The sequence below is a fragment of the Typopeltis vanoorti genome, chromosome 19, assembly GCF_054136105.1.
Source record: "Typopeltis vanoorti isolate ZY-2024b chromosome 19, IOZ_Tvanoo_1.0, whole genome shotgun sequence".
Lineage (NCBI taxonomy): Eukaryota > Metazoa > Arthropoda > Arachnida > Uropygi > Thelyphonidae > Typopeltis > Typopeltis vanoorti.
The window spans coordinates 43,038,193-43,051,979 of NC_143567.1; the positions used below are offsets into that span (position 1 = coordinate 43,038,193).

The 13,787-nt window shown below is 34.8% G+C and overlaps 1 protein-coding gene across 1 annotated transcript in view; it reads right to left on the bottom strand.

Annotated features, from left to right (window-relative positions):
- LOC150096044 (uncharacterized) overlaps positions 1-13,787 on the bottom strand; it is a 137,226-nt gene that overhangs the window by 77,365 nt on the left and 46,074 nt on the right. The window contains exon 3 of the mRNA XM_090409160.1: positions 1,523-1,728. Within this exon, the coding sequence (XP_090265286.1) occupies positions 1,523-1,728 (206 nt within the window). The remainder of the gene's footprint in view (positions 1-1,522; positions 1,729-13,787) is intronic.

A 13,787-nucleotide genomic window follows, 5' to 3' on the forward strand; every position in this document is an offset into this window, starting at 1 on the left:
ACACACTTTTTTTGTAAATGTTTAAAAAGGTTTATATATATTTCAACATCATAATAATTTGTAATAATTTTTTTCCCATTATCTAACATCTATCTACTTCATCCCTCCTGTGCATGTGCCACAGCTGCTATTCCCTTTAACACTAAATAGGTTCATAATGCAATTAGATTCTAATGAGCATTGTTAGAGCCAGAAAAGGGGGTTCCAAATGATTAGTGTACTGCAGCACGACGTGAGTTAATGGAGTACAGGAGTATAAGTATACCACTTTCTCATGGCTCTATGACTAGACAATTCACTCTACTGATTAAAGTTATTTCAATGACAAATCACTAGTCATTTCCCTATGTCCTGCATGTAGGTGCATTGTGTGGGTGACATCCCATGTTTCGAATAATCATCATTAACTCCTTATGGCTCCATCATAAGGACTAGATGAGGATTAGTTCATTTCAATGACTAATCACTAGGGTCATTTCCCTATGTCCTGAATGTGGGTGCAACTCCTATGTTTCTAGGAGTCATCATCAGTAATCTCTCTATGGCTCCATCATAAGGATGTGTGCAGGACCTGTTCTGTCAGATCACAATTTTTATATTTAATGATCCCTTATAGTGTACAGCTCCCTCTAGTTTATTCCAGATTTTATATTTTAAAGAATTAATATGGATTACAGAGACAATCATAATATCAAAACTAGATAGTTTATCTTTGAACCAGCACTAGATATCCTCATCATCTACCATCAAGATACACATAACAACTCCCACACATTATTGGTTACTAAACTAAAGCAGATGGGATTGGATGATAGATTGATAGACAAAAAGAGCCATGACCTTGTATAACAGGCAATGTCCAGCAGCATGATATCCAATTATGTTTTATCATCATAAAGTATATTTAGTTTGAGTCAAATATAGAATACAGTTTCACAGCATGAAGTACAAATACTGCAAGTCCATAACATTCAAAAGGCTATCTGTAATAGAGTGCAACACAAGAATATGAATTGTAGATATTGGATCTATATTTGACAAGCAATTCTTAGTTTTCTGTATTCCTTATAAGCTGTGAGAAGGTTTCTTCTCAGTCATCTAGCTGTCATCCTAATATGACTCCAGAAGTAACTAATTTTATATTTTTCCAGCTTCAGTTTCTTATAATACTTCATACTATTTGTCAAGAGCATCACTACAATAATGTGACAATTACTGATGGCAGAAACATCATGTTAATGTCAGTTATCAACAGTTGGTTACGAGATTATCTTTCTTGTTTTACATCTCAACAGGGTTAGAATGAAAACAAGAAAGATGCTTGTAAATAGAAAATTGTAAATAAATAATTATTCATGCCAAATGCCCACTAATGTTTGGATAAAAATCTATTTAAAAAATTGCTTAGAAATTGAAGGAATATCATTTGCTATCAAAAAAACTTCAAACTTTTTTTTCCTAGAAGTACAATTATCAAAGGTTAAACATTGAGGTAAAAATATTAAAAGTTTATAAAGATTACCTTCATCTGTCTTTGGCAATCCTCAAGTTCATTTTTCAAATCATTTATTTTAAGCCTTCTGGCAGAAAGTAACCTTTTAGTAACATAATCTGCTTCATGCTGATGCGAAACAGATGTTTTAGGTTTTGATTTTGCTCCCTTTGTTTGTTTCACATTTTTAGGACCAGATGCTGTCACATTATTCCATCTTCTTGCAACTGTGGGCCCTAATAAACAGGAAAAAAAAAACCAATGAAAATATTACTATTATTAAATATATTATATTAAATATAATATATTCTTCTTCTTCTCTTCCGTCTAAGACGGGTTGAGTCTTCTCTTGAGCAGGATCTTCCAGTCTTCTCTATTCCTTGCTGTTCGAAAAAGTTCCTTATATATTTGTTCTGCATCCCAAGATGTTCTTTATTAATTTCAGTCAGGTAATTCTTGGTCTTCCAGGTCTTCTTTTTTCAGTTGGAAAAGTATTGATTAGGATGTTAGGAAGTCTGTCTGCGTCCATGCATACAGTGTGGCCAAACCATCTCAGTTGTTGTTTTCTAATTTTTTCTATTATTGTCTTTTTATACAATAGTTTTCTTGTCTGACTGTGATGTTTGTTTTCTTTTCTATCCAAATTGTTTTATTTATTTATCTTAAGCATTTCATTTCAAATGCCAGCAGTTTTTTTCTCCTCTCTTTTCTTAACTGTCCATGCTTCTGCTCCATAGGTGACTGTTGGAATAATTATTGATTCATATAATTTGATTTTGGCTTGCTTAGATATCTTGTTTGTTTTCCAGATTTTCTGTAATTTTCCAATGGTGGTCCATCCTATTGCTATTCTGTGTTTGATTGTTTTGAGTTCATCTATTGTTTCTGTTAGTTTTGATCCAAGGTATATGAAGTTGTCTACTTGTTCTCTGTTTAGGGTGGCTGAGATGGTAGTTCCGTTCCTTCCTATTTTCATCACTTTTTTTCTTTTGTATATTTATTGTCATGTCATATGTTTTGCAGGTTTCGTTTAGCTTGTTTATCAACTTTTGTAGATAAACAAGCTAAACGAAATTGTTCATTTGGGGTTCTTGCAAGAAGGACGAGATCATCCGCATATTTGATATTATTTATGTCATTGACATTGATTCCAGGCTCACTGTCTATTGCCTTCTTTACAACTTCTTCTAGATATATGTTGAATAGCCATGGGGGATAATGGGCATCCTTGCATTACTCCTTTTTTTTGGATCTCTATGGGTTCTGTTGTGAGTGTGTCCTTTTTAATTATTGCATTTGTCTTAGAGTAATATTTTATCAGAAAATGTATTATATATTTGTCTATTGTTTTTTCTAGTAGAATTTTAAGAAGGATTTCTCTGTTGATGCTATCGAAAGCTTGTTTAAAGTCCAGAAAACAACAAATTCTTTATGATCTTCCCAGCTGAGCTCTACTAATTGGTGCAATGTGAAAATTTGGTCTATTGTTGAATAGTTTCCTCGGAAACCAGCTTGTTCTATGCCTATCATTTCTTCATAGGTGTTTTTAATCTATTTTGTATAATTCTTATGAATATTTTATAGGTGTGAGGGAGTAAACTGATTGGTCTGTAAATTCTACAGTCTCTTTTGTCTCCTTTCTTGTATATTTAAATGATCTTTCCAGTTCTCCAGTCATCTGGGATCTCTTCTGTTTGTAGTATTTTATTGAATAGGGTTGTTAAATATTCTATTGATATGCTGCCTCCATATGACCACAGTTTAGTAGGGATAGTAGCAATGCCTGGTGCTTTATTGTTTTCATCCGTTTTATTGCATATCTAACTTCTTGTAAAAATTTTGGGTGGTCATTATTTTCTTCTACTGTTGGCATTGTAGTTTAGTTTCCTTGGTGGAAGATAATCTTAAAATGGTTTGACCAGATTTTTCTTATATCTTCAATATTCCCAGTTTCAGTCATCTTGTTGTTTATCATTGTTACTGCTTTTGCTGAGAATTCCTTTGAAATTTCTCTTACGGTATCAAGTTGTTTTGTTGTATGCTTCTTGGCATTTCTTAGCCTTTTCTTCTAACCATTTTTCTTTGGCTTTTTAGCATACGTTATCAACTTTATTTTTTAGTGCTCTGTATTTTTCTCTATTCTCTTCATTGTTTTGTTGGTTTACAAGTATCATGGCCTCTCTTTTCTCTTCTATTGTAGCTATAATTTCTTGAGTTATCCACTGTTTGTTTATTTTGGTTTTGGAACCTAGAGTGTCTTTTGCAATTGATAACACTGTTTCTTTTCCTTCTTTCCAGTATTTTCTGCTGTTCTATAAGATGGAGGGTTTTAATTTCAAGCACATCTGTTCTAAAAATCGGCTTCTGCTTGAGCTATCTTTTAGTTTTGATTGGTTGATGTTTTCTTCTTTTCTGATATTGTTTTTCCTGTTGAATTTTATCTTCACTTTGGCAGTTATATTTCGTGGTCAGTGTCAAAATCAAAACTTCTTAATGTTCATACATTATTTACTGATCTTTTCCATTGTTTGTTTATGATGATATAGTCTATGCAGTTCTTTATATTACTATCTGGGGATGTCCACGTATATTTATTATTAGGGCGTTGATAGAACAATGTGTTTGTAATCATTAGATCGTTTGCTTTACAGAAGTGGAGTAATTGTTCTCTTCTGTCGTTAAGCTCTCCGCATCCAAATTTCCCAATCATCTTTTTTGTCTGCTGTGAACTGTCCTATTTTTGCATTAAAATCTCCCATCACTATCATGAGTTCTCTATTTTTAGGATTATCTATTTCCTGTTGTAGTTCTTCATAGAAATTTTCTATTTCTTCCTCTGAATGGTTACTGTCTGGTGCATATATTTGGATTATTTTAATTGTTTGACCTTTTTCTTTTGCTTGAAGTTTGGCTACGATTATTCTAGGAAACACTAGGTTTATTTCAGTTATTGAGTGTGTAAGTGTCTTTTCAATTAATAATGCAACTCCTTCTCTGTGTATGTTATCTTTTCTTACTGAGAAGTATAGTCTTACTTCTGGTAAATCCATGAATCCATTTCTGCACCAATGTGTCTCTGATAAACCTAAAATACTCCATTTCAGTCTCCTGGACCAATTGCAATTTTCCAGGTCGGTATAGTGATCTTATGTTTAGGGTGGCTACATGTTTCACGTCCTTGGCTGACCACATTGCTGATTTCTCACTTACTCTATGTGGTCTTTGAGTAGGCACGTCAGTTGTCCCGTACACAGTAGCACCATCTCGATTTGCAGACTTTCTCCTGCTCATGAAAGTTACTGGCATAATGATGTAGCCAGCTTGCCATGCCTCTGCTACATCCTTTGGTCCACGACTCTTTATTCAGAGCAACCCATTTGGGTTTCCCCCATCCGCCACCCAGGGGACGTGCCTGGTAGGAGTGTGGTCTCCCCCAAGTATAATATATTATTAACTATAAATATTATCTTAGACCTCCAGGGAGTCAAGGACTCATCAAGGGAGGCTATGAATCACCCAAACCAGCAGTCATACCTTTCCTTAAATTCATTCACACTAGATGCAAACTATTCCACTTGCTGCTCTCTAGGAGAAAAACCTAGCTCTTAACCCTTTCTTGACTGCAAATAAATTTAATTTCCATGGATGCCCCTGTGGAGATTGAACTGCCCACTCAAGCTCCAAAAGTTAGATAGGGCTAAAACGGCCTCGTCTAATCCATATACAGGAATAAAAAGGCATTAGCTTATTTTTTTTAAAAAAAAAAGAGCCTGTGTAGCTCAGTGGATGTAGAATTTGCACACCAATGCGCTTGACCGCATAAAGGAAGACTTGCTTTCGAATCTAGTCGGCAACTAGAGGAAATTTTTCTAAGCCTTTTTTTGACGGTTCCCGAGATAGTCAATCTCTGGCATGGGCAAGCGAGTTTTTTCTCCCAGAAACTCAAGAAAATCGACCGTAGAACCCACATTATTCCAGACATTAAATATATTATGTTAGGGGACCGCTAGATGGCGGCACTTGTTGAGCCATCTCTCTTCGCTGCGTGCTGCTTAATTAGTGATAACCTTAGGCTAGCTATCTCTGATTGGGTACCAATCAGATGATTGGTACCATGGAGATTGAACTGCCCACTCAGTCTCCAAAAGTTAGATAGGGTTAAAACGGCCTTGCCTACTCCCTATATGGGAATAAAAAAAGTGTCAGCTGATGGATGTCCCTATGTTCTCTCCCCACCTTCCATATAACAAAACATTTCATCTGATGATAGCCTATAACACCCATTCAAAAGTTATAGACCCTATCATTTCACCCCCCCCCCCTCTTTCTCCTGTTAACCAGACTCTGCAATCCATATACTAGCAATCTGTCTTTTCATTTAATAATCTAAATCCCATAATCCAGATATAATGTTTGTAACTTTTTCTTTGCACCCTTTCCACGGCTTTTTTATCCCCTTGGAACCCAGGAGACCAAATTTGCACACCATAATCCAGGTGTAGTCTTATCAAAGTCTTATAAAGAGGCAAAATGACTTCCTTATCCTTACATGTCAAGGTTCGCTTCAACATTGCAATTATCTTCTGAGTTATATTTGAAACATTTGCTATGTGACCTTTAATTTCAAATTCCTATAAATCAATATGCCAAGATTCCTTGTTTCCTCAGTTTCTAGTAGCATAACCCCACTAATATAATATGCCTCTGGAACTCTAATCATGCCAAAGTGCATAACTTTACACTTACTAACATTAAACTGACAGCTTTTTCGTTTGCCCAAATTTCCAGCCTATACAAATCATTTTGTAAGAGTGCTGAATATCAGTAGCACCCCTGATTGCATCATCAGCAAACAATTGCACATCTGATGTTGGACCCTGCCTGATGTTGTTAATGTATAGATTGTACAATAATGGCCCAAGGACTGAACCCTGAGTTACACCACTGGTCACTTTAAATCTGGCAGATTCACACCCACTGTATAGCACTTTGTGATATCTGTCTGTCAACCATCCCATGATCCAAGTCAAGAGTTTTTATTCCAATCCCATATTCTCCAGTTTATGCAACAGCCTTCCGTGTGGTATCCTATCAAATGCCTTAGAAAAAAACATTATCATAGCGTATCCATTCCCTTTATCCAACTCGGTTGTAACATTGTTATAAAATATGAGCAAATTGCTAAAACATGACCTTCCTTTAGTAAGCCCATGCTGCTCCTTGCAAAGTATAGCTTGTTTGTCTACCCATTTCTGTATGCGAGTTCTTACCAACTTCTCTAAAATCTTCACTACCACACCAAAGATACTAATAGATTGGTAGTTAGACATATCAGTTTTTGCACTGTCCTTGTACAATGGAGCTATCATGCATTCCTTCCATTCCTGTGGTATTATTCCTGAGCTGAGACTCAAGTTATACAAACATGCAAAAGGCCTAGCCAATTCAGCCAAACATTCCTTTAGCAAACGGGCTGATATTCCATCTGTCAGTATAGACAAATTATTATCCAGTTTATACAACAGCTCTTCAACCTCATTTTCATGAACCTCTAACTCTTCATCCAATGTGGCAGTAGCTCTGTGTACCATGTTACATACACCTGGTTAATATATCTTAGCAAAGTGAGCACTCATTAACTGAACAATCTCATTAGCTTCTGATACCTGAGAACCACCTGCATTCAATAAAGTTATTCTTTTGCTTGCAGCATAATGATAAAATTCTTTTAGACTGTCTTTAGCTTGCATGGCCAATTTCTTTTCATACTCCGGTTTAGCTTTCAGCACAATACTCGTTGCTTTTCTGGCCTGAACTTTATATACGTCATAACTCCTCTCACTCTTATTCTCATGATATTCTTTCCACATTTCTTTTGAATATAACACTATTTAAGAAACAAATTTAATAAAACTGTACACAAAGGTGGGTAGGGGCAGTGGATATTCATTTTAAGATAGTCAAGGTAGAATGCAATTTGCAATGCTCAACCTAACCTAGGCTAAACAATGGAAGTCTCTAATAGAAGTGATTGGCACAGTACACTGAACTACAGTGAAGTCTGGCAGGTAATGAAGTGGCTCTGAATATATCTCTGAACTAACAACTTATCACGAGAAGCACAGCTTCTCGTGATAAGTTAAAACGTAAGTTTGATGCACTGGTGAGCCTCCCTAGATCCATTACTAATGTCTGTAATACAGATAGAGTAGTTATCAATGTTTCTGGCTATCCACTAACAGACAGTGAACGTCTTGTTTTATCAAAAGGACATAATTTCACCGCTGCTCCAAATAAGGTACCCCAATGGATTTTTTCATAGCATAGACAGAGGTATTCGATCCTTATCCCAAAAAACAGCTAACAAGACACGTTTTGGATGTGCAAAAATGCTTTTTAATGCCAAGCCTCCTCACCCTAATCTATCTTATTCAGAATTAAAAGCACTAAAATCACTGGGAAAAAAAAATTAATTATTACGAAAGCTGACAAAGGGAAGGCTGTAGTTATTCAAGATAGAAGAGAATATGAGAGAAAAACATCTCTACTGCTCCGTGACTATACACCTTACAGGCCCCTCACATCGGATTCTACCAGTAGTCAATTAAAAAGACTTAATTCTCTTATAGATAATACATCTATATGGGATGAAGATCAAAAGAAAAAAACTTAAAACCTCTTTCAGTCGTCCACCTAGATTGTATGGGCTTCCAAAAGTTCATAAACCAGGCATTCCATTAAGACCAGTAGTAGGCTGTATAGGATGTCCCACTTATAAAATTTCAAATTTTTTTATCAAATTTACTCACTTCTTCAACTAGAAGAACTGCTACGTATATAAAAAATTCTTTGAATTTCAAAAAGAAAATTTCGGATCTTCATTTGGACACTTTGGATATTATGATTAGTCTAGATGGTGTTTCATTATTTACCAATGTTCCTTTATTTGACACCATTGAATTACTGCAACAAGAATTTCCTTCAGACATTGTTAAAATATTCGATTATGTAATGCTTTCTGGTTATTTTTCCTTTAAAAACAAGTTATATCAACAAATCAAAGGAACAGCAATGGGCAATCCTATTTCTCCTGCTACTGCCAACTTCTATGTGGAGCACTTTGAACAATATATTTTTGACAACACATTTCACCTAGATCTACTCACTGGTTCGGATATGTAGATGACATCTTTGTAATCTGGAATGGCTCTTCTGATGAATTACAACAATTTCTCTCTAAATTAAATGCACTTCATCGAAAGATCCAGTTCACCCTAGAAGTAGAAGTAAATAAGCACTGTTTAATTCTTTACTAACCAGATGGTAACTTACATTTCTCAGTCTACAGGAAGGAGACTCATACAGGCCATTATATCCATGATGAATCTCATTATGATCCCAGTCAAAAGATGGGAACTATTAAAACACTGGTTCATCAGGCACACACACCTTTTGTTCTTCAGAGGAACTATTACAGAAAGAATTGCAATATATTATTTCCTCTTTTCTATCTAATGGATATAAGAATTCTTTCATCAAAAGAGCTTTAAGTAGTTTTGATATATCTTCCTCTTCAAATATAGAAGAAATAACGCGTATTCCTATCCCTTATGTGCAAGGCATTAGTGAACACATAGCGAAAGTTTTAAAACCACTATATATTTTTGTTGCCTTTCTACAAATCAGAAAAATCACCACCTTTCTCACTTCTCCAAAGGACAAGTTTCCACATCTAAGTTATCCAGGTGTCTACCAAATTCCTTGCTCTTGTGGGTTATCTTATTTCGGACAAATGGGAAGATCTGCTTTTATTCAGATAGAAGAACACAAGTCGTATATTCAATATCTTGAACCTAAACAGTCTGGACTTGCAGAACATGCCATCAACACTAGACAGAGTTCACTGGAACAAGACAAGTCCTTCACAAAAGTCGGTTCCTCATGGAATGGCTTTATAAAGAAACATGTGAAACTTTACTTCACTCTCCCAACTTAAACAGATCCGATGGTCTACATCTATCCCCTTTATGGGAAACAGTACTATTTAAATCAGCTAATTTTTCCTAACTTTTTAATTGTATATATGTTTTTTTTTTTAAATAAGTTAGGAAACTTAATGACCTTTTTTAGTTATCTTACATGAGCTACTTAGGTGGCACCACTTTGGAATTTTCAGTTATTGTTTAATTAAGCCTTTTTACATGTACTGAAGACGCCTGTGATACTCAGACAAAATTCTACTAATAAATAATATTTTACGTGAGTTAATTCCGTTATTATAATTTCAAGTATAAGCACTGTTTAATTTCCTTACTAAAACTAATATGACATCAAACAAAGAGACAACACATATTACAAAATAACAAATTATCGGAAACAAGATTGCCTGCTAGTTGCCCAAGTCGATGGTGGTTCCAACAACAGTGTCTGGGAACATCTTTACATGGTAGATGAACTTCATTATCTAATGAGGCTACCACCCTGCTTATTAAAGGCCTGAAGTTAATGAAAAAGTTCCATTAAAAATGAAAAATGTCCTCTTTTACAAACTGCCTGAAATTGTGCAATTACAACTAGAAATTCATTTTCCTTATTCTCAAATGCTATCTCTTCATTCCAATCTATACTGCCATAATTAAAATCACTCATAAATAATCACCCACCTCAAAACCATTGCCACTATTTCTCCTGCTATCATCAGAAACATTCCCTCCCCTCAAAAGGAGGGGGGGATGTTTCTGATGATAGCAGGGGAAATAGTGCTTGTTATATATAAATAGTTTCTTGTCTTTTCTATCCTTGCAAAAAAAATAAAAAACAAAAATAAATAAATAATCTTCATTTAACTATGTTTCACTTATTTCAATGATTTTGGGGCAAATAAACTCAATCAATGAAACCATTTCATCTCCCTCATTTCTGATACTCGTGGCATTTGTAAATAAATGCAGCAATTCACTTTTAGTTCTATGACCAGCCCTACCAAAGCCACTTGTTGGTTGTGATTTTCCCACCATGTCTGTTCTGGCCCAATCACCTTTATTACTGCTTACCACATATCTGCTTAGTCTCAATTATCTCACTCATATCCCAATCTATTCCACTTCTATGCCTTCCCATTCTCTCTTTATCTTTCACACTACTATTGTTTTAATTTCCAAGCTCTTCAGTCTCTTCCATACCACTCTCCTTATCTTTCACTTCACCACTTACTTCTAATCTATTGCTTGTATCACACATTGCACTTCCATCTAGCAACAGCTTCTCTAGTTCACTCACTCCAAAACTATTTAAATACAACCTGTCACATCTGTATAATTCCATTCTTCCCTCAAATACATGCCATACACCCACAAACTACACTCCCTTCTCACACACCTCTGCCAGCATACCATTCATGATTCTTAATAAGTAGGCTTCTGTGACTCAATCAGATACATTCAAAATGTCGAGAAAGTGATCACAGGATTCTCCCAACCTGTCCTTGGTGTGTGTGTGTGTGTGTGTGTGTGTGTGCGAGAGAGAGAGAGACCAAAGGTGTCACTAGTAAAATGATGGAGCTCCAAATGGTGAAGAACTTGGCTGTTAATGACCATCTTATTTTCAAGAGAACTGTGAGGACAGTGGGATGGCAGCTAACTTAATTCCATGCTTCAAAAAAAGAATGAATTTTAAGCTTGGCAAGAGGCAATTTGCCATGGTCTAGATCAATGCTTCCCAAACTTATGGATGCCAAGGCCCCCTTTGGAAAAACTAAAATATTTCACGGCCCCCATCGAAAAAAAAAATCGTAATATAGATGTATTTTATTGTATTTATGCTCAATATTTTGCGTTTGTAATCTTTTTCGTATTTCTTATCAATACCTTTGAAATGTAACTTATATGAATAAGCATATATTTACTAATATTCATTAATCGCTGAAATATGCAAGAAGCAAAACCAATGTGTGATTTTTTTATTAAAATATATAAAAGAACAAAAAAAATAAATAATATTTAATATTTAATAAAAATTAAATGTTTCTTTTAAGATTAAAAAAAATCTACTTAGTCTTAAAACATTTTAAATTTGTTTTCATTATTTCATGTCATCCCACAGTTTGGGAAGCGCTGGTCTAGATGACCATACATGATGCTAGGATGTTGGTTGATGACATGATGGTTTTTTTGTTTGAAATTACAGCCAAAGCAACTATGAGATCAGTGCATTATGTTGTTAATTATCTATGTTGGATAGTTAACTTGTTTTGCAAAATGAAAAATTTACCAAGAGGGTAAAAATCCATACAAGCTATTCTCATAATGAAGTTGCCAAGAATCAAATAAAAAGAATTGGAACTGGCAAAAGAATTAGACAAGTACTATGTCAACATAACTGGTGTTTCCAAAACAAAACAGGTGAGGTTCTTCTAAAAAAACAAATAAAAGATGTTATATTCAGGTGATAATGATCAGAGAAGGTAAGAATTAAATAAGGATAATCAAGGAAAGCATCTGCTGCACTTCTGTTCAGGACATGAACTAGTCATTATTAATACCATGTACTATAAATTAAAGGTGCCAAGAAATTATATTCTTGGTTCAATCCTTTATCCAAGGATTAAAAAAGTGTAAGCAAACCAAGTTTGCGAGGAAAGTAATTCCACGACAGGGCAACTCATATATAGAGAGACTGATAACCTCACATCACTTGCCTTAGTATCCCATAATGTAGCATATATCCTTACTTACATGTATAATACTATGCATTATGGGAAGGGTCACTACCCAGACCGGTTTTGACCTTTATTGAGGTCTCATCAGTGGGACAAAAGACACAGCTTATGTCACAATTACTAAAACATAATCAATGAGATTTTTCTCATTGATTTTGTTATTTCATCTTCTTTCATTGTTATTGCATCTTCTCTCCATGTGAATTTGTGCACATTTTTATGTTGGAAAATGGCAATGTTCCAACATAAAAACAGTAATAACTAATATATGTCATGAACAGAAATCCAGTAGGCATTTACCATTATTATTAGCTTTGCACTTTTCTCCAAATTTTCCCCAAACATTTCTATATGTCTGGTAATAATTTCCTACTTTGCTGTTCAGATCTCCAACAAGGACCAACTTTTCCTCTTTCATTGAGCCAGCTGCCTTTTCTCATCATCAGATTCCTGACATGTACCCTCAAGGGGGTGTACAGGATATGATAATAATGATTAAGTTTCATCTAGTACTAACTTCCTATCTACAATTTTCCTCAAATCAACCTATTACCTGTCAAGACACCAACATTATCAGATCTTATATTTCTATCTTCTAAGACACTTTTTACTCAATCTACCTATATCTTGGTATTCCTCTGGATCTTTTTTCTCCAACCTAGCAGAGAACACTTGTTTCGCTAATCTTTCCTCTTCCATTCTGTTTAAGTGACAACACCACCTGAGATTAGCTCTGCTAACACATTCCTGGATGCTAACAATGTCGAATTCTTTTCTGATATCTTCGTTTTTAATATGATATTTCCATTGATGAAATGATTCATGCCCCAAATCTTTCTCAGTACTCTTGTATCTGTGTTGCTAGTCTTTGGTCAAGGGTTTTATTTCTAGCCCAGCTCTCAGATCCATAAAGTAAAATTCCTTTGAACACTGTCTTGTATATGGCTAATTTAGTGTTTTGACTAATTTCTCTTTTATTCCATATAAAGTTATTCAGTTGAATTCCTACCATACCAGCTTTGTTGATTCTGTTGTCTATTTCCATATTTAATTTACCATCTTCACTAAAATTCTTGCCTAAAAATAGCCGAAAGTTTTTACTTGTTCTATCGGTTCTCCATTCACAAAGCAGTGGATATTTTCAATGTTTCTGCCTATTTTCATTGTCTTTATCTTGTTATTGCTGACCTTCATACCATATCTATTACAACAGTTATTCAATTTAGTCAAAGAATCTTCCAGACTTGTAGCGGATTTATTTAGAAGTATAACACCATCTGCATAAAGCAAAGAGCTGGGATTAACATCTCCAATTTTGATATCTGGTTTAATACCACTTTCCTTCATAATGTGATCCATATAGATAATGAATACAGAGGGGATAATGTACATACTTGTCTGACACCAGATTTAACATTAAACCAGCTTCATGTACTTCCTTCAATTCTAATTGCTGACTTATAACTAACTAAGTATTGCTAGATATAATGCCCTATTGACACCATACAATTGTAACATTTTGAATAGCTTCTCTCTTGGCATCTTGTCATATGCCTTTTCCAGATCGACAAAACTTAA